General features: G+C 40.8%; 2 protein-coding genes across 4 annotated transcripts in view; one reads left to right on the top strand and one right to left on the bottom strand.

Annotated features, from left to right (window-relative positions):
- Positions 1–22,047, bottom strand: MCOLN3 (mucolipin TRP cation channel 3). The gene is made up of 14 exons (XM_050962185.1): positions 21,890–22,047; positions 18,346–18,575; positions 16,455–16,622; positions 10,856–11,009; positions 10,128–10,212; positions 9,956–10,052; positions 9,222–9,321; positions 5,767–5,879; positions 5,534–5,680; positions 3,085–3,186; positions 2,851–2,973; positions 1,712–1,918; positions 922–1,052; positions 1–51 (listed from the first exon to the last, which is right to left on the bottom strand). The coding sequence occupies exons 2-14, from the start codon at positions 18,571–18,573 to the stop codon at positions 45–47; spliced, it is 1,662 nt and encodes a 553-aa protein (XP_050818142.1). The 5' UTR covers positions 18,574–18,575; positions 21,890–22,047; the 3' UTR covers positions 1–44.
- Positions 22,048–24,621: 2,574 nt separating this feature from the next.
- Positions 24,622–27,485, top strand: part of DNAI3 (dynein axonemal intermediate chain 3) — a 53,813-nt gene continuing 50,949 nt past the window's right edge. The window contains exon 1 of one of the 3 annotated variants that reach the window (XM_050962122.1): positions 24,622–24,712. The gene's annotated coding sequence lies outside the window, so the exon portion shown is untranslated. The remainder of the gene's footprint in view (positions 24,713–27,485) is intronic. The other 2 variants (XM_050962123.1, XM_050962121.1) reach the window with 2 other exon arrangements.

Genomic DNA, 27,485 nt, shown 5'->3' with positions numbered 1-27,485 from the left:
AAAAGTCTCCAGAATTCACTCCCACGTTCTTGTAAATATCTTCATTAGGACCTTCAAGAAAGAAAGTTGTCAGCTAGTTGCAGGAAAGTAACATTTGAACTTGATGTAGTTAATTTGGAGTCTTCAAAATAACTCAGAGCCATTCATTAATGGCCAATGATACTACTACTGGAAACAGAAAGATCACACACACAATACAAGGTGGCTGAATTACTCAGTAAGGTGGTACAGACAAATATGAAGTCCTTGGCACAAAACAGGTAAGAGTCTATGAATATTCCTGAGCTGAAGCTACAGATTTTACAGTCCAAATCCCCAGAAGGGCCCCTAACTTTAACACCTCCATTGGATAGGGCATCTGTAGGGAACATATAATCTCTGGATCCAAACAGCAGGAACCCTTATTTGAACTAAAGAGCCAGGGCCATTAGTTAGAGGCAATAGCAGACTCTAAAATCTGGTCTGGCCACTAGAGCAGGACAGTAATCTATTGCAAAAGCTTGAATAGCTGCTTTGATTCCAATATTTGAGGCCTGGAATAATTTAAGTTAGACATATATCTTTGGCAGTATTTCATAACATAATCCAGTTGAAGAGGATAGCTGATTTGTATGATAGTGCAGGACTCTTAAAGCATTAGAAATCCACAGACTCAGTCAAGAACTATTTCTGATATACAGGGCCGGCTCTAGCCATTTCGCCGCCCCAAGCACGGCAGCACGCCGCATACCGGTCCCACGGCTCCGGTGCCTGTGAGGTCTACCAGAGCTGCCTGCCGCCCTCCTGGCAACTGGCAGAGCGCCCCCCGTGGCGTGGCGTGTTGGGGCCTAGAGCTGGCCCTGCTGATATACCATAGCTCATCACGATTTCATGTTATATAGCTACTTAGTAAGAGGCAGGCAAATTAAGCCAGATGCCTACCGTTTACAGCAACAGAAGATAGACACAGGACTCTCCTCTTCTAATCTGTATCTGCCTGAGTTTGGTAGGTCTTTACACTGCGATATAAAGTCATGGAGTTCCGTCTCTGGAAAGCCATCTTGCTGGTAATGCTGAAGATTAGTCACAATACAAAGCTGAATTGTTGTGTATAGTCTTGCTAAGATTTAAATCCTTCCCCTCAACACTAAACACACAATTGTGTAAAAACTGGGTTTAGAAGACTACTGCACTTCAGAATGTCCAGACACTGTGCAGAAATATTCTGATAGATTTTTATCCTTTAAAATGAAAGTTGGGGATAGGAAGGCAGATTGGTTTTGTCAAAACTAGGGCAAGGTGGGAAGAGAATCTGTTAAACAATTCTCGTTAATATTTTAGTCACTCTTCCTTAAGTTAGTAATCAAAGATTTCTGGAAACTAACATTTTAGGAGAGAGTTATAAATGTGTACATGAATTTAGAGCATATTACCTCATCTACCTCAGTGCTTTGCAATACATTGTAAAGTCTGGATGTACAATGACCAAACCATTATGCTTGTTCCCTAGCCAGTGAGATCAACCAGCAATACTGTAGCTGCTGAAAGTTGGCATTTCCAGTAGAAAAAGTTTCTGTAAATTTTTAATCTTATTTCAACTTTAATTACCAGATAGGTACATGTACTGGCAACAGCACTGAATTCTATGGGTTTTGGATTAATATCACAATTGAACATGCAAACCATTCTTGCATTTTTCTTCTGAAAGAGAAGAAAAAAAGACCATGCCTACCTTAATTGTTTCATATGTATCTGTGATCAGTGCAATGAAGAGACTTAGCACCATATAGATGAACAGGCTGATGAAGGAGTAGAGGTAAAGCCGACTAAATAACCAAACCAAGTAACTTTTCTGCTGCATTTTTGCAAATGTGGCAAACATATCATCTCCATTTATCAGTGAGAAAAGGCATTCTGAAACCATATTCAGAGAACGGAACTAGAGGAGAAGGGGAAACCAAACCAAACCAAACATTTAGTACTGAGTTACGTTTGCTTCAGTCTTGGTTTTAAAATAAGTGAAGAGCTGTTGAATGTTGCTGCCTCAGCTGTCCTAGACTCTTTACAAGAAGCATGAGGCACTGTACCCAATCAATCAATCCTGTAACCCAGTCAACCCTCCTTTGTGTAGAGACCTGTAGAGCCAAAGGTGGCTAAAGGCAGGTCCTGGCATAGCAGGGAGAGAATACAGGATATTGCATTGCAAACAGATATGACGACAACACGCACTGGTAGAATCTCTCTAGATAATAGATGTTTAGTTGTCTTCAACACAGATTCAGATTGGTTCAGCTGTGAACTAATAGCAAGACATGCTGACTTTGGTCCCTTAGTTCTTATCCCTTTAAGAAAAAAATCTGAAAAATTTGAAAATGGAAGTTAGTCTTGCACAAGACCAAGTTATTTCTCAGAAAACATTGCATAGACAGCCCCAGCTTGTGATTAGGAAATCAATCTCGCCATACTTCTGACTCAGGACTTTCATAATGGTGAAGAGAAAAGTGATCAAGACAACATTGTACTTGGTCAACCTTCAAAAACTATGGTAAGTAAGGCTTTACAGACTTTCATCTTAGAGAAAGCCTTGAAATTGTGATGCTTAGCAATAATTTATAATTTAGAAACTTATTTGGAATTAATTCTATTCATTCAGTTTAATAAGTGGCTTTCAAACATTTTGTATTCATGATCCCTTTCTCACACACTGAGTATGACCCCTCCAATAAATTAAAAATTAGGGGGTAATTTGTTGGGGGCTTGGATTGTCAGCCCCACAGAGCTGCCAGCTTGCAACCCCAAGCGATCACAACCCCCAGTTTGAGCACCCCTGGTTTAATTCGTTCAGTTTAAAAACCTCAAATATTACAGTACCTTAACATGATATGGCCCCAGTACAATCCATCCACAGAAACAATAGCCCAGATAGATCATAGCAGCACAACAGCAGAATCTAATGACATTGGGCAATGCTGACCGTAGTGTCAGAATAAGCAGCTGCAGAAACCAATATTAACAGTTAGAATCCAGCCAGATATTTGTTACAGTTATGTGGTAACAACAAATAAAATAAATACCAACAGCATGGAGATCCCAGGAGAGCCTTACATTATACTTCTGAAAGAAACCTAGGTATCGAATAACTCCAAGCCAAACAAGCATGGTGGAAGTTCCTAGGAGGATACTACAGACATCATAACTTGTCAGACTCTGTATATATAAAACAGGAAAGAACAGTGTTAAAACCATACAGTGGACTAGAAGTCTCCCTTTTTGTGCTAGCCTATGATTTAGTCATTGCTATAGCAATTCGCCAAGAAACACTTAATTTTCCTTGAAAACCTCTATCTCCCATTCCAATACTGACCAAAACCAATTCTGTTTAGTGGGCAAAACTCTACTAGATTATATAGATGCAAGCAAGAAATGAGAAAGTATTTAAATAAATGTGACTAATAGACAATATAGCCATCATGTCCAAGAAATGTATTTTCCTGCCTAAGCAAAATAGATCTTTATGTAAAAGAAGGAATCAGGTCTAACCAACAAGTAGCTCAGACAAGTGCCACAGTTCTAGGAAGTTACCAAGGAAAAAGATACTTCAGTTTTTAGAAGCTAAATGATCACAGAATTAGATTTTATTTGCGTTCCACTGGTTTTCCATTCTGTCAGCACCTACACACATTGGTCTACTTTCATCCAACTTAATACATTCATCAGCCTGTTTTTAACTGCAGTTCTACTTTGAAAGGCAACAGTGCAAAAATATGGGGGATAGATAGCTCAGTGGTTTGATTATTGGCCTGCTAAATCCAGGGTTGTGAGCTCAATTCTTGAGGGGGCCATTTAGGGATCTGCGGCAAAAATCTGTCTGAAGATTGGTCCTGCGTTGAGCAGGGGGTTGGACTAGATGACCTCCTGAGGTCCCTTCCAACCCTGATTCTATGTTTAAGCATCAGATCTGAGTAAGAATACAAACAGCTCACTTTAGTGACAAAAGGTTCAGTAATTTTTTTTTTTAATTCCTGTTAAACCTGCAGAAGCAGTAGAGCAGTTGGGTGGACTCCATTTCTTCTTGTGTTATCTATCAGCTACATTTGTTAAGCTGCACTTATCTTCAGCAAGTTTGCAGAAATGTAGCTAAGGGTTTCACAAGGTGTAATTTGGCTGGCAGAACTTTCAGACAGTAGTGTACAACAAGGAAGAGATGTTTATTCAGATCCCAGGTTAAATTTGCAGGACTTGCAGTGTGCCTGTGCTTTACTTCTGAGCAGATTACATAGGATATCAAGTCTTAGAAAGATAAACCCCACAATCCCAGTTTTTACCAAAACTGTTTAATAAGAAACCAGCACAGTAGATGAAATCTTGCAGTCAGATATATTCCTTCTTGCTCTTGTACCTGGATTCCCCAGACCATAAATCAATTATTCATTTTTGTATTTACTTCTTACCTTCCTTTTATTTTTAAGAATGGAGCATATAGCTCCTATAATTGGGAGTTGGGTACTTTGCAAGGATAATTTAAAAACAGTAATCAGCACCACCAACTGGTTCTTCAGAATTATTCTTTGGTCAACTTGGATTAAAGCTTACAGGCATGCTGCAAAGCTAATCTGCTGGAGTTTTGGGGGCAAGTAGCATTAGGTTAAGGTTGGGTATTTCAGGAGGGAATATTTTTGCAATTCTTGATTGATTCTTATTGGACATGGGTTATAAAAATCACTGTGCATTTTTGTATAATTTAAGAAATTGAGCACCTAGACTCTAGGATGGGCACTTCGATAAGAGCAAAAGAAATATTAACAAGTAAATATCAACTTTGGCTGGTCCATTAAGATTAACCTCACCCACCTTGTCTCCCTAACTTCTGTTACAATTATTTTTTAATATGGAAGCAAGTAGTTTCAGATATAAATAGCAATACTGTGGTCCAAAAGCTTAAGTGATAGCACCAGAACTGGTTAGAGAAGGTATCAAGGTAGCAGAGACTGTACACATCTAACTTTGAATGTGGGAAGGTGCAAGTCTATTTTGTTATCATGTACTGTAGCAGAGATGTTCCCATTACTGGAAATATTCAGAACTCTTGCAGACTGAAGGTTAAGCAGGCATCAGCCTGGCAGTTGCTGGAGACTGGGAGCTGGAGTTGCAGTGAAGAGGTATTTGAGGACTACCTCTTTTCCTCAAACCAGTTGTAGGTACTGTACAATGGTGCACAGAAAGTTACACATACATACACTTCTAAACTGAAAAGCCACATCTATATCTAGTACAGCTGGCACTACATGGGAGGAGGAAAAAGGAAAGCGGACAGGGTTAAACATCTTAAGAGTGAAGAGAAGAGGCAGCTGGGTGTCTAAGGATATTCAGGGTTCTAAACTCTAATGACCAGTCACTGCTCACCTGAAGTGAAATGCCTAACAAAGAAAGTGTGTTTTTGGTCCCCACTAGTTGGAAACTTCTAAGGGGGTATTGCTTGGCTGTACTCGAGAATTCAGACTGGGATGGAATTTCAAAAACAGTTTTGCTTCTACCTAGTAGGTGAACAGCTTACCTTAGCTTGTATTTCCATTTTTAGTGTGGAGCCAACAATAGTTAAGACATCACTAACAATAATCAGGATGTACCACCCATTGACAAATTCCATTTGATCTGTGAAAGATACTTCTTTCTTATGATGTCGGAAAAAACTTACAAATTCCTAGAGGAAAAAAAAAAGGAAAGGCAGCTACAGTCAAACTAAGTTTAAACAGCTCAAAACCATTCCTTAGGATAAGTTATACCCACCCTTTGGAGCCGAAATCCTTTAACCACTGATCGTGTGCAGAGGATCAATGAGGCTAAACAAGTCAATATGACAAAGGCATCAAAGATCATCATGTAATGAGTATTCTTTTGTACTGCAAAAAAACAAGAACAAAAAAACCCAAAACATGTTTATAATTGTGCACAAACACAATGGATTTTGCCTTTCTAAGAGTATCCATTTAACTCAAGTCTGAATCACTATATATATCCAGTTTGGATTAAGATAATTTAGAGTTTCACCCATTAAAGCTTAGAGATGTAGGAGCATGAAGTTGATGAGTGTCTCAGTATGATAGATCAACACTCACCAAGTTGTAGGCTTAAACAAACCAGTATATTGCACTTATGCTCAAGACAAGGCAAGCCATCTGGCAAGTTATTTCAGTATTAATGTATCTCCTGCCTTCCTTTGCAAGGAGCTTTCAGCTTTGGTTAGAATATTTTTATAGTTCTTTACTGGCATTCTTGAGCAAGTTGTACAGATAGCACGTTTTACTGACCTTGTCAGTGCTTGAAGGCATGGGACAGTCATGTGAATACTATTTGTATCTTGGAGCAAATACATAGTTGCTAACAAGGTAGAATTACATTTTTCTGTTGTGCATTTGCAACTTAGATTTGTACAGATCTAAAAAAAAGACAGCTGTATAGACAGTCATGCATTACATTGACCGCAAATATTAACAGTATTAAACTGACTAGTGCTTCTCATTTAGAAGACCTATAACCACTCCATGGGTTTCCTAGATCACAAGCCAACATGATTGTACAGTATCTTCTGAAAATGAGCAGTTGTCTTAAAATAACCCCATGTCATAATATTAGAGGTATCTCCAGTGTCGCATGGGAGCACGAGATACTGTTCCTCATTTTACAGTGACAGGAATGGAAGCCTTAAAACAAATAAAGAAATAATAGACATTCAGTGTCAGAGTCAGGAACTGATCCTAGATCTTCTCAGTTCCAGTCCAGTGTCTTATCCACTGAACCATCCTTCCTCTCCCAGAGCAATGCAGGTAACTGGTACACAGCTGCACAGGCAGTCAAGATCCAAGTATTACGAGTTGTGCTGTACATCAATTACTCTAACCAATGTTGCTTTTAATAAAAAGTGTATATTAAGAATGACACACACAATCAAGACATTTAGGCAGATGAAGGTTTGCACCAGAACTATATTAAAGGATTAAGACATTTTATACATGAGTTTTCCTATAAAATGTATTTGAAGCCAGATAACCATCAGAAAAGGATTATAGTTCCAGTACTAAAAAACAGGATGCTTGCTTTATACAACCTGTCTCCCGCAAAAGATATTCTAGTAATTAGATTTGTGTTTAAAGTGGTTTTTAGAGACCAAAGGCTCTACAAATGGTTATTAATCCAAGTAGGTTTTGAAACAAGCAAGCTGTCAATCTAAAAATAGGGTGCTGAAGTGCTATCTGACCTCAAGATGGTACCTGCTGCACCATTCCACAAAAGATACATGTTGACCTTTTATATATCCAAAGATCTCTGCCATATATGTAGCTATGGGCTCACATTTGAGCAATTTTTGCAACTTAATTAAAATGGATTTTAAAAGTGTATGTTTGGGAGTTTGGTTTTTTTGGCTCCACTTGTAAAAACAAGTAAACTTGACTAGTACGTTTCACCACTGATTTGAGATTAAGTTACAAAAGAATCTCCTGGATTGACCTGTAAAAGTGTTAGTGTGATGCACATTTTAAACAGGGCACCACATCCTAATATAGATCACCACACAAGTCTGATATAAAGCACCTTCTTCCAGCACTGCATGATCCATTTGGGCTAGCATGCCATCTAGTGAACAGTTGGTAAAACACAGCTAATAGGGCTAATTGAAGCAGGGAAAAACGTGAAAACAAAAAGGTTTCACAAACAAAAAGTTTTTGAAAACTATTTTGTTTCATTGCCCTCTCCACTCCCCCTTTTCTATACATATAGGGTACATTTAGGTATATTTCTAATAGACATTTAGGTATATTTCTAGCCACTCCATATTAATACAGGTGAGGAAACTTACTGGATACAGCCTTTGCACATGTTAGAATAAAAAAGTGAATTATGTAAGAACCAGCTTTACTTTTCCACCACTATCATTCATCTTTGACAGACTTATAGTGCTAGCCTTTTTGTACTAAAAAGTCCATAAAAACAATCTAACTCAGTATGGCCAATGATGCATCTAGCTCAGTATCTTATCTTCCAACAGTGGCCAATGCCAGATGCTTCAGAAAGAATGAGCAGAACAGGGCAATTGTAAAGTAACCCACCCTGTCTTCTAGTCCAAGCATCTGGCAGTTGGAGGTTTAGGAACACCCAGAGCATGGGACTGCATCCTTGACCATCCTGGCTAATAACCATTGATGGACTTACCCTCCCTGAACTTATCAAGTTCTTTTTTGAACCCCATTGTAGTTTTAGCCCTCAATATGACAGGGCAACAAGTTCCACAGGTTGACTGTGCTGTATGAAGAAGTACTTCCTTTTGTTTGTTTTAAACCTGCTGCCTATTAATTTCACTTGGTGACCCCTGGGTCTTGTGTTATGCAAATAGATAAACACTTCCTTAATCACTTTCTCCACACCAGTCGTGATTTTATATAGACTATCATTCATCTCTTCTCTAAACCGAAGAGTCCCAGTCTTTTTTATCTCTTCTCAGATGAGAGCTGTTCACTACCCTTAATCATTTTTGTTGTTGTTCTCAGTACCTTTTCCCATTTCTAATATCTTTTTTGAGATGGGGCATCTAGAATTGCATGCAGTATTCAAAGTGTGGGCATACCATGTATTTATACAGTGGCACTGATTTTTTTTTCCTTTTCTATTATTATATATCCCTTTCCTAATGTTTCCTAGGATTCTTAGCTTTATTGACCACTGCTGCATGTTGTGGATAGTGGTATGACGATGCTTGCTCAATTTCTTGAGTGGGGGTCTAAATTTTCTTTTAGATCATGTGTGTCTATTTGGCATTATGTTTTCCAATATGCATTACTTTGCATTTAATCAACAATTTCATTTTGTTGCCCAGAGATTGAGAGATTCCTTTTTAACTCTTCGCAGTCAGCTTTGCACTTAAATATCTTGAGTAATTTTGTATTGTCTGCAAACTTTGCTACCTCACTGTTTAACCCTTTTTCCAGATCATTTATAAGCATGTTGAACAGCACTCATCCTCGTGGGGCACCAATATCTACCTCTCTCCAGTCTCAAAACAGACCATTTATTCTCATCCCTTGTTTCCCGCTTTACATAATTCCCCATATTAGTTGGCAAGGTAAAAACGAAAGAGGATGAGAAGATGGAACAAACCCCATCCAGAGCAGATGAATTCTGTATAAACATGACAAGAGTTAAACACATTTATGGATGCCTTAAAGTATTTTAACTTAGTTGTTACTTACTTGATCCAGAAACATGCCAGTCTTTACATTCCCTGATGGCAATATCATTGTCCAGACTTATTTTAATTCTTCCACTATGTGCTTTGTTATCAAACACTATCTGTGTGAACAACAGAGATTTATATAAGCACCTGTAACTTTATACAAAAGCTTAGAAATTTTTATATATTTCATAACAATGACCCATAATATTCTTAGGAAGAAAATTAGAAAGCTTGGAATTTCCAACTAAGATAATACATATTTACATATATAAATTTGACTAACAGAAAAAAGATATAGTCTGATTGATTAGTTATTTGCTATAATTACTCTGTTCTATTTGTTGGAATATAAATTAAAATAAATAATCTAAGTTACAATCCCATTCTAGTCGGAACTGCACATAACTATTCTTAGAAGGGTCTCTTTAGGGAGAAGAGAAAGTTGTTTTTTTAAAATATATTGTGTGCTCAAAGGCGGAGGTTTAATTTCTTATACTTGCTGTCTGGTAGCATTTGGTTAATGGTTTATCAACAAAGGTTGGCAAAATGTCTTGTGGCTCCCACAGCACCAACCTTCAACTATTTATAGGCTACTGTAAACTATAGCTGCCTCGTCGACCCACTCACCATGATAACTGAGCCCTGGTGCACAACCATGTTTAAATGTATAGTACGCCCCTTATGAAGGTATCAACATATGCAAGAATTCTTACTACGGTGAATACAAAATATATTGAAGTATTCACTTACTGTCAAAGTAAAGTCATAACAGTCCGGGAGTTCATGGTGACGAACTGTCTGGAGATTGATTGCTTTCAGTTTAAAGGTAAGCTGTACTGTTACAAGTCTGGAAGGCAAGTTTGAATTAGCTTTTCATAGTACTAGAATCACTCACACACACACAAAAAATATTCCACCTCACCTATAAAAGTCCAAAGTGAAATTGATCTTGTGCTTTCCCAGTGTTCTGTTTTCCAAAGGCATCATTGGCTCAACATAGAAACATTCTGCCATGAAGAAAGAGGCACAAAACACCAGATGGATTCAGTGTCGGTTTAAAACAAATTAAACTACCAACCCCCCAGTGGGCATAAGAGCTATTAACTAAAGTCAAAATAGCACTCTCTCAAATAGATCTGTCATTTTAGAGATCAGTTTGCAAGATTGTGGACTTCCTTGCACTCCAACTCAATTCATTCTTGACCTAAGGCACACTTGAAGAATTAACATTAGTTATTTACTTCCTTATCTCACAGGGATGTTGTGATGGTAAATGGATTAGTAAATGCAAGAGGCTTCATAATATGGTGATGGATGCCATAGAAAAGTCTAAGTCAGGCAAAATACCAGTAGCATTGGCTAAAACTAGTGCTACTTCCCTCAACATAAGGGCATCAGAATAGCAAGTAATTTAAAAAAAGTTAAAGCTTTACATGTTTCACAAATGTTAGGTTACAATAAGAGTTTAAAGACAGACTACATGATCACAAAAATGTAGAACAGATTATGCTGGAGGAGAAACATTTGCAGATTCCATGACCGTTTAATACAACTATAAAATACTGATTAGGTTTGAGGAAAAATTCAAAACAAAAAAAGTTACTGAGTACAAATAAAGAGTTCAGACAAGATAGAAGGTAGGTGTGTCACCAGTTTCAATGTTGGGGTCGATATCAAAGGTGTCATTTCCAGGACAGATGCTTCCTCGCTTGTAGAACTGTTGACAGATTGCCATAGCTGTTTGTTCTCCTCCTCTCCTCTCATAAGCATGATTTCCAACAGATATGTTGCGCAGCTGTAAGTACTAAGTCAAAACAATAAGAGTCAAACTGAATTAGATGTCAAGTCACACCTAGGCTGCTACATCTGAAAAACGTCAGTCAGTATTCGTTTGAATGTAGACTATAACCATCTCATTGTTTAAAAGGTCACCTAAATAAATCAGAAGGGCTACACCACACTCCTCAGCTAGACTTGTCCACTAACTTCAGGAGAGTTTTGCCTGGACCAAAAGATCCAGATTAGATCCTAAACAAGCAGCATTTTCTATTAAAGTTCTCTCTTTACAAATCCCTAGGATGACCTTAATCCATTATTTTTAAAGCACTTGGAAATCCTTGCATTAAAGCCATTAGACATGAAAAGCATACTGATAAGACTTGGGAGGCAACAGCCTCAAAATGTTTAATATTGGGGCATGAAGATCGCTAATACCAGATTTTTCCAAGTAGCCACTGAAGTCCTTCATCTGTCAATCTGATTCAGGATTGGTTTTATCCCAGGCATATAGCAATATTGTAGTTTGTTGCTTAGTCAAAATTGACATAAAAATGAGCTATTTGGTTTGACAGTAGTATTTCATTTGATCCTAGAGGTACATTGGACAGATCCTCTCGTGTGAGGTGATGATGCTACAAAAAAGCAACCACACTAGCACATTCTAGCATATCTGACTCTGGGAGAGTTACTCAACATACAGGACCCTGGGATGCCCTAGAGCAGCCAGAGCCATTCATATACCATGCTTTTCCCTGCTTCCAGCATAGCAGGGTATGGCTGGGGTTTTTCCAATAGTCTTGCCAATCCTCCGCTGCAACTTTGGCTTCTTGGCAGTTCAAATTTATATTGGGATTCCAGCCCACCACAAAGACCAGGTTGTTCCCTCTTCTCACACAGTTTGTCTCCAAGTCTGTTTCCTGCAACTCTAGGGAAAAAAATTCTATCTATGGCCCTTATTACTGTAGTATCCAAGTGCCTCACAGTCCAATGTATATACTCTCACACACCCTGTGAGGTAGGATGGGGAACAGAGGAAAATTACTTGCCCAGGTCACAGGCAGAGCAGAGAGTTAAACTCTACTCCCAAGTCCTAAGCTAGCTCCCCAGCCATGGCACTACCTTGACTTCTCTAGGCAGACAGTACCATGATAAGTTGTGCCCTTGAATCTTAAAATTACAGTCTTGTAAGATGTTTAAGAAATAGGATCATATCCCTCAAACAATTGCCCAGAAGTTTGGAATGAGAGAATTGTTGATCTTTGGCAGCTAAGGGCTAGATTTACAAAAGGACTTTGGCACCTAAAAATCTCAGAATCAGGCCTCACTGGGATTCACAGATCCCCCATTCAGCTGCTGTTGGGCCCTTTAGGTGCCTAAAGTTACAAGGCATCAAAAAACTTGCAGTAAAAGCTGTCTCTGCACCTATGTTTCTCTCCCTGTGCGCATGTACGCACACACGCACGCCAGCCCCCTGCAAGACTTCTGGACACGTAAGCCCCAGAGCAATGCACAAACCAGAAAACACAGGCCATACTCCAAATTCACTTGTGGGGCTCAATCCAGAAAGTGCCTTCATAGCTCACATACCAGATTTGACCCCTATAGGCAAACTTACACTAGACTAGGCAACCTACCTCATAACTTAGCCCAATGGCTCAGGTACTCACTTGCAATGTGGGAGAGCCCTGTACAAGGGTTTGCGGGGGGTCGACCCCCTCAGGATGGCGGGGAGCCACACCAGCTCACTAACCACAGTTGACACTTGGGGAATTAGTCTGTCTGCGGGGTCTTCCTCAGCAGCCCTTGCAGTACTAGAACCAACACCGTAAGCCCAAGCCCTAGGTCAGGGCGGGGCAGTGCAGAGTCAGAACTCAGGCCCTCAGACAGGGCTGAGCAACAATAGTAGGCCCCAAGCCTCCAAAGGCCTGGGAGAGAGGGAGAGTACTACCCACGAGTTGGGAGGCAGGTGGGATGCAGGCCCTCCCAATCCACTGTGTCCCAGTCTGGGGCCCTAGCAGCAGCAGACCTGCTGCTTAGTCAATGGGGATCCTGGCCACAACACACTGACATGGGCTCTGGCAGTGCTGCAGCCAGACTAGGGTCGGCTGCCCCTAGGCTACTTCCAGACTCCCCGTTGGGTGGTACCTGGGCCAGGGGGTTGTCCTCTCGGGGATCCAGCACCATAGGTTCCTCAGCGAGCAGTAGGCCTGGCAACTCCTTCAGGTAGCAGGTAAAGGGCAGGCCCAGCCAGTCCTGGCAGCCGCGAGGTTTTCCCAGTCATGGGCTAGACTGGAGGCATCTGGCCTCTCTGGTGGCTCCGGCCTTTCTGAGCTCTGAGGGCCAGCCTTTATACTCCTGGGTCGCCACCTGGCCCTCTGAGGGGTGGGCTCAAAGCTCCCTAGCTCCGCCCACCCCAGCCTCTGGATGGGCTCTTCCCCCTCCAGGGCAGCAGGGAGTCACACTGCCTCACTACACCCCTAAGTTCCCTTTCATTTGAGCAGGGATCTGCCACCTTTCAGATGAATGTTCTAATCACTGGGCTACAGCCTATAGGATATTCAGATGTGGGACTCCCTCAGTCTCTTCTGTAGAAGCTGTATTAGTTTGGATCAGTGGTCACCAACCAATCGATCACAGAGCCTCTGGCAGTCGATCTCAGTCACTGAGACCCCACAACTGACCAGTCATGATAGGGTTGCCAACCCTCCTGCAGCCAAACATGGAGTTGGGCTGCTAACAGTCTGGCAGCACAGCAGGGCTAAGGCAGACACCCTGCGCTGCTCCCAGAAGTGACCATCAGCTCCCGGGGGCAGGAGGAGCAGGTGGCTCCATGCATTGCTCCCATATGCAGGTACCACCCCTGCAGATCCCATTCCTGGCCAATGGGAACTGTGGGGGCAGTGCCTGAGGACAGGGGCAGAGAGTGTGGAGCCACCTGTCCCTCCCCCCCAGAGGGGCTATCAGACATGGAAGCCACTTCCAAGAGTAGTGCAGGACCAGGGCAGACAGGGAGCCTGCTAGAGCCCCACTGTGCTGCTGCTGCCCAGGAGCCGCCTGAGGTAAGGGGTGCCCAGCAGGAGCCCATACACTAGACCCCTCCTGCAGTTCAACCCCAGCCCCCTGCACCCAAACTCCTTCCAGATCCTGCACCCCAACCCCCTGCCCCATCCCAGAGCCTGCACACCACAACCCCTCCTGCACCCCTACCTCCTTCTCCAGCCCTGAGCTCCCTCACACCCAAACTCCCTCCAGAGCTCAAACCCTCTCCTTGAGTTTGCACTCCCCTCCTGCACCCCAACCCCTAGCTCTAAGCTCCCTCCTGCACCCCAATACCCTGCCCCAGGCTCAGCCCAGAGCTCCTCCCACACTCTGAACTCCTTGGCCCCAGCCCAGAGCCTGCACCCCCTCCCACAGCCCACTGTCCCAGCCCAGTGAAAGTGAGTGAGAGCGAGCAGCAGAGGGAGGGGGGGATGGTGTGAGCAGGGCAGGGGCATGGCCTTGGGGAAAGGCCTCAGTGTTTGGGTTTGCGTGATCACTGTTATTTTTGCATTTTCTTTGGAGATAGATCCTGGTTTGCACTTAAATTCAAAAAGTGATCTTGTGCTGTTGATATAGCCCCATTTAGCACCACCAAGGAGAGGTATTTAGAGACAAGTACATGTATCTGGTCCCATAATTCACTTCTGGGTGCCAAAATGCAAAACATATTTGACTGTGATAAAGGGGGAACCTCCCATTTGAAAGTGTGGACCATTCTGTCTAGTTATCCCAAAAGGCAACTGTGCCAATAGAAACTGTTTAGTGACAAGCATTCCTTGTAGCATTTAGATTTAAAAAAATCACTATAGACAAATGTAAATTGTTGAATCTGTTAGAGAAGTGATAGGTCTTTTTGCTTAGTATTTGGAAAAACAAGTTCTGGCTCTACTTCTGACTGAGAGCCTCTGAGCTATCTCCAGTTATTGGAGAACATAGCCACTCTTCCCCAGCTCACTACTCCAATTAAAAAACAAATTGCTTTTCCTCTAATCTCCACAGGGAAAGAATTATTTGAATTCCTCCCCATCATCCTTCATTCATCCTGGAAAAATCTTAGAGACCTGCTACCAAAATTCAGATTCTCTCCTAGATTTATCCAGCCATCTACAAAGCAAACTGTGGGGATATGACTCCCCAAAGAATGAGACAACATTCATCCAGATGAGTTGCGGCTGAATGACAAACTCCCTTCCCCCAGACTGAGTTTGCCACTTCCCCAGTACTCATACTTTGCCCAGCAAGCTAGAGACTAGTCAGGAAATTCAACTTTGGTCTCCTCCGATAGTGAGGAGACACTAGTTTTAAACTGAAGAAGTCTCCTCCTTCATACCCATTTTAATTCAACTTTAGCATGAAATCATTCCCTAACTTGAAGAAAGAGTCAGCTGAGAGAGACCAAGTCATCTTAAAACCAGCTATAGACTAATGGATTTAGTTGAATTTACAACGAAGGACAGTAGTATTACTATATAGCACATAATCTACCATACAGTTCTAAAGTGGCACACTCCAGTTATGACTCTACATTTGTAGAATATCAGTCTGACGAATCCTATATCATTCTTCACAAAGAGCTCAAGGATTTGGCAATAATACAGAGTCACAGACTATTTTAAAAAATCTACTACTATTGACTTTGTAAAATTACTCAACACTTAAGTTATGTTAATGACGCCACAATTAAGAGTACAAGTTTCTGTTCACTGATACTCTGCCCTCTTAATTTAGAAAAGATCAACCTTCTCTCCTGTCAATTTCTCCCTTTCCAACACTCCCAAAGAAGTTGGGAAATGGGAAATTCTTCCAGCTTTTAGCTCAATTTCTTTCTAAAAGAGACCAGTTTTATTTCAGTCTCAACTCTTTTTCTAAGACACCAGCTTTAGATATTTTGCAGTTTTGAGAGATTACTTGATTTAAGTTACATTTTATAGGTTCTTTCCTATGCTTTTTACGTACTAGACATATTGCAATTGTCAGAGAAAAACATAGTTCTCACTCTCTGGTTGGGTGCAGCAAAGTCAGATACTTTGCTCAAGCCATTGCATAGAGGGAGAGTGCACTAGGACACAGGGCTTTCCCCTCCTAGGCAGGTCTCTCTACAGGTAAACAATTACAGCAAGCATTTATACCTTCTGTTACATACAATAATAAGCAACAGCTGCATTTTGTTTATACATTGGTCATCTTGATATCTTATTTTCCCCACTTATTTAGACTCTAGTCTACATTCCATATTTATCTACACAAGGTCGCAACAACTTCTCATACAGTTCTCTCTCACTCACCTCACACACTCCTCGCTTCTACAAATCTCGTGTTATTAGGGTTACAGTTAGCCTGACTCTTGCTCACAGAGGAGACTGTTTTCATTGAAATCCCTTTCAACTCCCTGTCAGTTCTTGCTCTGCTTCCACACAATGGAAACTTTTACCTGGTTTATTGCAAAGAAGATCTGGTCATAGACATCTGTTTGTGTGTATACAGCATAGGTATCATCCATTCTTTCTGTATATCCTTTCAAGAAGAGATGCTTGAATGCCACAGTGTTCTCCTCCTTGAAGGCAACCACCATTTGATTGCTTAACCCAAAAACTACTAACTGGGGGTGGGATGGGGGGAGAAAGAAAGAGAAAAGTGTTTAAAAGCCAATTTTCCTTTGGAACTGCAAAGGCTTACAGTAAAACTACCCTTCCTCTTCTGCACAGAAACCCCACTCACTAGCAATGGCTGAATTAGACTATTACTAGAAATGGAGCTCACACTGCCAGCTTCTTTTTTTTGGGGGGCGGGGGAGAGGAGAAGGATAGGACACATGTTGGAAATTCCAACTCCTCTTTAAAGAATACATAGCCTAGAAGATCATTCCTTCAGTGTAGGTACAACCGCCTCCTGTGTTTGGAAAGTCATTTCCCATCCAGATAGAGGCAAGGCTAACAGCTTTCTTTAAAAAGGAGGAGCAGGGGAGGAAGAGCCATCCCATCTCCTAGCCAAGCTATAAATGAGTCACTACACATGTTTTGACAGTCATAGTCGGAGGTTATTTTGGAAAGCAAGAAATACCAGAGTGACTCAACTCAAACAGCTACAAGGTATAACCAGATTGAGCTTTCAAGCAAGAAAAAAAAAAGTCACCCTGGGATGATGTAGAAGAGGAAATGTAGTCGTTTAACCTCTTGCACTCTGGTAAAAAAGCAGCATTAGCACAGCATTCTGCAATAACCCAAACCAGCTTTTAAAGAGATATTAGAAGTGAATTAACTGTTCATTAAAAGGTTTTGATTAGCTAGCACAAGATCCTGTTGACAAGTATTACCCTGGGGAGGAAGAGACACAGAGTTTTATATAGGCTTAACAGGAGCCCAGAATTCCCTTTAGTGGTTTTACTGCCAATTAATAGATAAGAGACTTCCAGGAAATAAAACAGACAGTCACTGGGCTAAAGGAGAATTTTACAGCCCTGATGTTCCCTGGAAGTGAAATTTCTACATGAGGATAACTAGATTACCAATAATTCTGGCATTTAAGAGTGCATCATCTCAATATATCACCCTAGGGCTACACATGTAAACACACACTAGTGAGAAGATGATAAAGATTTCAAGTTATTCATGTATGGGCATGTTTCCCTGGAAACAGTGGCTCAACATTAGTTTACTTCCAATTTAGGTCCTCCCATTCCCAATTTCTAGCTTATACAAGAGAAAGACAATCCATGTTAACACATAGCAGTAAAAGTAATATAAAATAAGGCATATATGCACACAGAGCACACCAGGTTTTCATCAAGGAAACAAAGATTCCTGGAATTTACTCTTGTAGCCTGTGGGACCATTGTCCTCCACATTCTTGCTTTCACAGCAGAAAGTCACTAGGTTCTGCACTCCATAAGCAGAAATTATGGAAGATCTTTGGTTGAAGACTAAGATAGGAGAGGAATTAGCGCATAAACTTTCTCCACAAGGGAAAGGAGACAGAGGCAGATAATGACAGTTTAGGCAAACAAAGGTTTGGTCTAGCAAACTAAACTTTAAAGTTGGATGAGAAGGAAAAGATTGAGAGAGTACTTAAATTCTACTTTGACACATATATACGTACGTACATACGTGTGTGTGTGTGTGTGTGAGAGAGAGTTTTCAATGAGGTATGCACATACCACACAACATCTGCCATATTTCCAAGGCTTCCAAAGTTGCTTATTAAGAGAGAAGCCTGAGTTGGTACTGTTACATTGTGCCACAGCAAGTATAATATTTATCAGCTACCTTCCTCCTATCTTGTATCCATGGAGTGAAAAGAAAGCCCCAGCTCCCAAAGTAACTCACCTGGATGGTAACCATCACTATTTTTAGAAGTTGAATCCCAAGTTTCCAAGGTTTTCTACCCCGGGCCCAAAATTTCTCACATGGGTTCATGAAAAAAAATTTAAGTTTCCTTCTAAGCTCGTCTTCCAAAAGCAGCTCCTGTGAAATGGATGGGTGTTGTTTGTAACTGTAAAGATTATCATCATCATGAGAGCTGCAGCTGCTTACAACCACTTCAGCATTTTCCATTTCTGGAAGAAAAAAGCCATTGTGCAAGTCAATTGGAAAAACATGCAGGCACGAGTACAGTAAACAGCAGATCACTTTTATTACACACAATACTTAAGATTTTAGTCTACTGATTACAAGCAGGTTAAAGATATTTGCATGATACATTGCACAAATAGCAAGACATATCTCGTATGTATTCTTTAGAACTACAGCAATATCTTGGCTCAGTTAACAAAGTTTTCAGAAGACATTGAATTTAGAGATTAAAATATTAGGACCATGATTTACAAGTGACATTTTTGTCCCTTTGGATTACCGAACTGATTGCCAAAAAAGCTCTTTTCTTCCCCCACCAAAACCACAAATATGAGATAAGTTTTAGACATAGAAGGAAATAAATCAGAAGGACATCTGTAGTACGTCATCAGCTTTTAAGGGTACTTGTTATCTACCCCTATATCTCCAAGCTTGCTGTCTAAAAAGTAGAACCAGGCCAAAGGCCAGGATTAATTATTTCAAGTTTAAATGACCTATAGCATTTTCAAATGCCAGTTCTCCTTTTCACACAATACAGATAACTTAGAGGCAGCAACTGGTCCAAAAGTAAGATACTGCTACTGTATTTTCAACTTTCATGGTTTTATCTTGAGTCTGATATTTAGTGTTCTGGAGCCCCAGATCCTGAGTCAGATTACATTTAAAAAAAAAAAAGTTTAAAAAAAAAAAAGTGTCTAGCCTTTATGGTTGCAGAGAAAATCTTGAGAGCATTGATTATGTGCATATTAATAGCTCATCAAAAAGAAAGCAAATAAGAAGGACCCAAAGGTGTGGAGGGGTTTGTGAGGTTTTTAATCTCATGATTTTGCAGGGCCTGACTCATGATTTCTGAATCGTTGGGGCTGACAGTACTATAATAGGACCTAGCATAAATGCAGTAACAGGAATTTTTTCTGTTATGCTTGCTAAGACTGCAGCCAAACATGGTAAAGAGCATCAAGCAAATGTTAGAGAGATGTTACATTCTTCATCACAAAAGCTTCTTACTGTGATGTTCTGGGGTCAAAGTGAAGAGCTTGTAACGCTACACTCAAAACACATTTTTATTTTAAAATAGGTGAACAAAAGGACAGAATTTTGTTTCCATTACATTGTGAAATTAGATTTGATTCCCCTGCTCTTAGCTGAGTTTTGAATACACTGGAAAAGACATTTTAAATAGACAAAATCAAGTTTCAAAGCTACTTGTGCTAGAAAATTCTCTTTCATTCACAATTTATATCCAATATCCAACTATAAGTCATTAAAAATTAATTTCTCCTTCAGTTGTTGCATTAAGTCATTGAACTCAGCTGTATACAAGGGTCTGCATGGTATTAATTCTCCAGAGAGTACTTAAAAAGGCCTGAAAAGCATATAGTTTCTTAATGTTGAAAATTATTACTAGGACCAACAATACAGCTATATTTAAAATTGCTCACTATATGTTTCTGTTTTGAGGGCTCGTATCGCCGCAGGTTTTAGTATACATGATGGATTCCAACGTCTTTTAACAAAATTTGTTGACAGTTCTTACATCTCACTCACCTTGGTTTAAAGGCAATACGTCCTCCTCGTGATACAGGATTTTTGGTTTCTGTGGCAAATTTAAATATCTATATCTCCTCTCCCCCACTGACATTTTCAGAACAGAGTAGCCATACTCAATTACTAACAATTATTTTTCACTCTATTAACTTGCATGCAGACCAGCAGTGGTACCGACACTCAACAAGCTTGTTGCATTGATGCCATACACATCATATGTTAGATCAAAACAATCACACCTTCATAAACAAGCACTGCCAAAGTCTCTCCATCTCCCACACTGTCATCATTAGTAGTAAAGGAAGTTACTTTAAGAACTCCACTTATGATTTTGGACGTCATAAACCAATTATAGAGGGTTGGGGGGAGGAAGCATGGCTAGAAGAGTAACTTTTTATTAATACTTGGTTATATTCAAGCCTCCATCATGGCTCAGAATGGTAAAATTTCTCAACACACAGATGTTACAGGTCTGCTTCCAGCAATACAGGTCATTTTATTGTTGATGTTTTAAGAGCATTGTGCAGGCTTCCATCTCATAACTACCACATCCAAAGTCCTGGGAAGGATTCTATAATGGTTAGGGGAAATACATACTGGGGCCTGAAATTCTCTTGATAATGCTAAATGGGTCTTCAAGCAGGGGGCAGATCTTACAAAAAAATCAAGTATTCCACCCATACTGCCATTGGCTTCAATGAGAATGATACATTGGTAGAGAGAGCAGGACTAATTAGTCAGTACTACAATGCCCAGAGACACAAGAAGCAATTAGAATTAAAACTCTGACATAACTTTGGATCTCTTTGTATAGGGTTAACTCAACTTCAGTTTCTTTTTAAATGAGGTATTATGAAAAACACAGTCAGACAGGGTATTTAACTAGTAACAACGTTTTCATTGTTTGTACTTGAAAACTTTTAAGAGCAAAGGCCATAGTCTTATCATCTAGGATGATCGCTGCCAAGTATTTTTATTCCAAGGCACCAATGAGGTAGTCTTACAATAGATGACTGAAAGTGCCAACACAGAAAAGCACTTATGGGTTAAAAAAAAGAGAGTTATAAAAGTTTTAAGGAAAGTAACAATTAGGAAATATTGTAGGGTTTTAGGCACTGTTTCAAACAGCACCAATACTATTACCATAGAAACAGTTTTACATAGTTAGCTGGAACCTTTCCTTAAAGCAAAAAAAGGAAGCATGTTAAGTCTGATCTATTTGCAGGTAATTTTAATGAATCACTCACTTTGGTATCCATGTTTAAATAGTTAAACATTTATAAAGTTAACAACTCATGTTTCTCAAAGCTTCACTCAAAGTGTGGCAGCCTGGCACTCTAAAGAGGCTATAAAATGTCATGGATACATGAAGGAAAGAAATTGTTCCCCATCTCTACATCCTAAAGGTAGCTCCACAGAGTCTTTCATTGCAGAGTTTTCCCCCAACCTTCTGGGAAGTGAGATGCCAAAGGGGGACTGCACACAAACTGACCTTTTGGAGGATAACAATAGAAAAACTGCATTTCGCAGTCTGCTCCTATGCCTTTCTCCTCCATGACTACTTAGCTATTTCCCCAGGGCGGCAGCAGCACCATCTACAGAAACTAATATATTTACTTATTTAACGATAGCCCTGACACATTATTTATATAACCTGCCCTCAGCAAACTACACAGGGAGATCTTGTTAGCATCTCTGCAAAGTGCAAGGACAGCTGATGCCAATAGCCCGTGCGCGTCAACCCACGTACCTATAGCTGCCAGCTAGGAAGGTGCAAATTGCTCTGAGAAGGCGTCAGTGGGGAGTCGGTTTCATAGCCGCATACGCACCTGTCCTAGCCTGTGGCCGAAGGGGACAAGTGAAGCGAGGAAGCGTTGGCGTCTGACAGCAGCAGAGCCCAGAGCCTCATGTCAGGGATTAACTCATACTGCAGCAGCATTAGCGGCACGTGACTGCCACTCAGCTCCTCCAGCAGCCTCCTCCCACTGGCGGACTGAATTTCATTGAGGTCCGAGTCCTCCCTGCTTCAGTGTTTTTTCTCTCTTCATCTGCATCATACCAGATCCCCCAACCAGCTAACAATAGTCCTAAAAACTACTGTGTGATGATCCGAGCCACAGATCAAGTTTCCGCAGCACTTACAGTCCTCTTCCTTATCTGTCACTTTAGAAGAGCAGGAGCCTGTTTTAATCTTTCTTTCTCGTCTTGCTCTGGTCCAAAAACTCTATGCAGCTATCTCTTGGTTAGTACACAAGGACACTGTGATAACTAAAAAAAAATAAATAAATAAATCATAGGCTGAAAACAAACCTATATCGGTACCTGCGTTATCAATAGCATCTAGGTAATCAATAGGGAAGATTCTAAATAAACATCTATTTTACTTGTCACTATTATGCTGTTTACTTTTTGCATGTCGTTCAGCCTGGACACTCAGAATCAGTTAAGGCATTGTCATTTTTGTTTATCATCCGTTTCCCTTTCAGAGTCCCAGTAAGGTAAGGTCTGGCTTGCAAATACTGCAGGGGAATGTTTATTTGTATAACATTTCCATCGGAACTGGATATTATTCACCCTCTATAATTTTAAATAAAATTGAAAGTTTCTATTGATTTAGCTTGTTTTTATACAACTTAAATTTGGGCCCAAATTTTAAGTGAAGTGTTACTTTAAATATGCTTTGCACAAAAAATGTTTACTATAGTAATTATATACATTTTCATGGTTTAGTAGAAGTAAAACACAGGAGCTGTGGGTTGTTTTCTTGATATTGCCACTACATTCCTGTTTCACTTTGGATAAGTCACTTGCCCTCTCTTTGTTCTAGTTTCCTCATCTGAAAATAGACCAGGATTATTAGTCCCATCTCACATAGGTATTGTGAGGATTATTTTCTAATGTTCGTAAAATGCTTTGAAATTGTTGGAAGAAAAACCTTGTAACAAGTGCTGAACTTTTGAGATATATACACACTGTTTCTTGGAATGTAATGTCACAGACAGACTGTTATACAAGATGTTTTGGAATATTATGTATGTACTGTAATACTAGTTCTGTGTCTGACTGGATTTTTCCCCCCAGTGTTCCTGGTTTGGAAGAAAGAATACACTATGTTGTAATTTCCAGTAACAAAATCATAATTACGAAGAGCAGTCTGCGTGGGGCAGGGGAGGGTTGAGCTATGCTGAATGACTCCCATTGACTATAGCTCTGCACAGGCAGTCATCATAAACATCAAATATAATTAACCTATTAAAGTTATTAGCTGGACTTCAAAGAGATAATAATCCTCTTTCCCGAGGATCAGTCACTGCCGAACTAGGATACAAAACACCACTTTGGTACAGCTGCCTAAGGTGAGGGTAGTTTCGAGAAAGATAGGAACTGCCCTAGGAATGTGTGAATAGTATTGATCTACCTACTGCCTCCTTGCCCAGCCTGTGGCAGACTCAGCAGTGGCAAGAAAACTTTTCCTTTATAATTACGGGGGGACGACTGGGAGAGTCAGTATCAGCAGACTTAAGAGAAATTAGGACCCTCCTGGTTGTATGGAAAGGAACATAAGTAAGTGGCACTCCTGTCCCCAAGATAGTAATTATTATTGCATTGCAGCAACGTCGAGAAGGCTCAATCAAGGGCCACACTGAACTAGATGCTGTACACAGAACAAAAAGATGAACCTTAGCTGCAAAGAGCTTACAATCAAGTAACTCGATCTAAATGATTCTCATGCTTCTCCTACAAATATGTAAGACCAGCACTGAAAGAGGGAGATCTGCAAACAAAACCAAAACAAACTATCTCACCAAAGCAGCTAAATTCCCATCCCTGTCTGGAGAGACTCACAACAGCCTTAAAATGACCCCAAATCAAGGAGAACCCCAAAACACGGGGGACTTTCAATGTCAGGGAATGGAACTGGGACATGAGCCGCTTGGGAAGCTTTAACAACCGAGAGAGAATCTTGACACAGTTGCAGAGGCTATGTCGGAAGAGCTACCACAAAAGCAAAGGTCTTCCAGCAGCAGCTTGTGGTTAAGTTTTTTTGGGGGTGTGTGAAATGTCTCCCTCCCTATGGATAAGCCTTGGGGCAGCAGGTCCGTTTCCCCTGCCTTCAGCTTAAACACAGATTGCAGGGATCTGATAACCATCCTCCTCGCAGCCAGGTGCCTATACCCCACACAGGACACTCCTTTGCTGCGCTCAATAGCCAGAGGAGCCCACACTGCGCCCAGAACAGACTCTTTCTTCATCCTCCCCAGTGAAGAGACCGCAATCCCCAGCATGCACTGCTCGCCGTCTCACACCGGTGGCTACGAGAATAGCAGCGCACAGCATGCTGGGAATTATAGTTTTCTCGGTGTCGCCTCTAGAACAGACTTCGTCGGTCTCAGCCAATCGCGGCTCCCTTCGCAGGAGGCGGGTTGAACTCGAAGGCGCGTATTGCCTGATAGAATTGTCAGTCCCGCTTGTGTCTAGGCCCTAGCAACTGAAGCGTCCTAACGACGCCTGCAGCGTGGCCTGAGGCCCTCTTAGCACAGACCCCAGAGCGGACCCCTGCGCCTGTAGGCAGGTAATGGGGGCCGGGGGTGGAGGTAGCAGCCGAGCGCAGGGTGATCATCTGGGAGCCCGGGGGCATAACCCCCCACAGAGGGGTAATCACAGGGGCAGGGCGACCCCCATCCCAACTCAGTGAGAGACACCCCGCCTCCCACTCTCAGCAGCTCCCCACCAAAACACTCACCACCCCAGTTTGCAGCACGCAGCCTCAGCAGGGTGTGGGGGAGAGGAGAAGGGGAGGGGAGCACAGGGCTTGGAAATGGTCAGGAGTAATTGGGATTTGGGATGGCAAGAGAAAGCAGTGAAGCAAAAAAGGAGACAGAGGAAGAAAGGCCAAATCAGCAAAGAAAACATCTTTGAGAGAGATGGGGAGGGGGAGATTGTAATTAGCATCTAAAATGAGTGACAAAATGTGACCTAAGGAAAAACATAAACATTGTTAAAAGAGGGTGGAAAAGAAGCATCAGGGTAAAGAGGAGAAAGGAAAAGGAGGTACGAGGAAGCTTGCTTTGGGCGATATTTTGAACCTGTGATTTAATCTCATTTTGGTGGTTTCTAGCAACAACCACCACAATGTGAAAATGGTTCTGACCTTGGGACCCAGACCTAACCTCCACTTAGACACTATAGAATTTATAACATAAACCTATTGTACAGATCACCCTCATTTTCTTTTTGAAAAATTGCAGTGTATGCAGGGAGATGCCCAGTGTGCATTGCAGACTCCACTTAGGGCAAAAATGCACTGTCCACACTTCTCAAGATGAACGTGCTGGGACGTGTAGATTTCCACGAGCATTTCTGCTCAGAATAAAATGGAGTATTGCATGCCACGGTCTGTAGTCGTAGCAAAGACAGTACCTACAAGGAGTCTGAAAATCTGATTAAAGCAAAGCATGACATGCTGAAACCTGTAGTCAGGATCCCTTGTATTCTCTGGAATTTACCTTGGAATCCACACAGTGCTGCAGGATTGTGCTCTAGAATCTAAGATTTTATTTTAAAAATATTATGTTTCTAGTCCCGGTGGTTGCAGAGAAAAGCTTGAAAATGTTAATCGGATATAAGCTGATGCATTGCAGTCTTCCTGAGACTGTAGACACCCAGAAACCATATCTCAGAGATGTGTACACTGGTCCCTGCTTCCCAGTGAGATGATTGAGACCTGAATATGACATTTTAAATGTGAACATTTTTACACTGTTGATAATTTTAGCAGAAACATCTAACTCATGTTGCTCAGTCTCTAACTGCCTCCCTACGTCCCCTCAGGTGGCAAAGCCCATCGAGCACCTAGTGAGGCCCTGATTCAGGAAAGCATTTAAGTATATGTTTGACTGCTGTGGAACTACTCACATGCTCAGATGCTTGCTTGGATCAGGGCCTCAATTGCCAAAAATTCTAGTTTAATTCCAAACAACTTCTGTAATGCAGTTATATATTGTCAGTTCATATATTTGGGGGCATGTAAAAAACTGTGTACGGCAGGTTACATCAAGTTAATCAAAATAAACAACACAAGGGCTTCTGTACAGATTTGATCATTCTTAGCTGTTACGGTTAACAATTGTAGCTTCCCCCCGCCCCCGACAGAAGTGTGCTTTTAAGTTACCAGTGTTCCTTTAATTTAGATCTGGTGACACAGACAACAAAATAACAAAGTATGTTTTTGATACTTTTCTGGTCCTGTTTTGTTCTGTAGAAGTATATTTGATTATTCTGGTCTTTTAAATTGTAATAAATAAGTTTTAAATTAGTAATACACACAAACAAGACATTAAGTGGTTCAATTAGACCACTAATTAATCATTCTTCCTTCTCAGTTTAGACAGCATCCCTTGCATTGCTCATAACTAATCACCTTTCTCTTTCTGTGGCACCCAGCAACTTTGTGGATTTGTTTCATAACTCTAATTTTTTTGGTCCATTAAACAATTTGGAGAACATTCTGATCTTCATTTTTCTTCTGAGAGTCTAAGGCTCGGGACTGCACGTTGGTTCCATGATGCCAATTAATCTGTAAACTATCAAATACAAAGTTGTCAGATGATGTCTGCTTGGACATTATAGTTAATATATGATCTTGTTCTGACAACTTGTGCTGAAAATTGACTCCTCATAGTTTCTGAAAGATTTTAGATAGTAAATTACACGTATCTGTGGACATAAACAGCCTGCAGATAAAATGTCTGGTTTATTTAATACTGGGTTTTGTATATTATATTATATTATGTTTTTCAATAACTATTCTTTGTATACTTGTTTTGTACATTCTGCTGTTATTTTTCAAGTTTAGTGTTCAGGTATTTAGTTAATGAATCATAGAATCACAGAATATCAGGGTTGGAAGGGTCCTCAGGAGGTCATCTAGTCCAACTCCCTGCTCAAAGCAGGACCAATCCCCAGACAGATTTTTGCCCCAGGTCCCTAAATGGCCCCCTCAAGGATTGAACTCACAACAATGAACATGATTATAAAAATATTGCATTTGGGTATTTATAGAGAAATACATGTAATGGAGTCCTACTCTTATGCAGTATAAGAAGTGAGAGCTCGCTCTCTCTGAGGATAGGAACCGAACATGGACAAAACATTTCTGCTTGACATTAAAAATTAAACTCTTGACCTCTTCTTAAAAATTCACAGAGCAGGATTCTTATTTGAATTGTAAGCTCCCCTGGGCAGGAGACATTTCTTTTTGTGTGTTTTGTACATTGTTGACCATGCTGTCAGTGCTTAATAAAAAGTGACTAACAAAATGTTATTCAAGTAATAGTGGAAGTTGT

This window comes from Gopherus flavomarginatus, chromosome 7 (genome assembly GCF_025201925.1).
Source record: "Gopherus flavomarginatus isolate rGopFla2 chromosome 7, rGopFla2.mat.asm, whole genome shotgun sequence".
Taxonomy (NCBI): domain Eukaryota; kingdom Metazoa; phylum Chordata; order Testudines; family Testudinidae; genus Gopherus; species Gopherus flavomarginatus.
The sequence above is the reverse complement of the archived record's forward strand: the minus strand, read 5'-3'. Positions and strand labels throughout refer to the sequence as shown.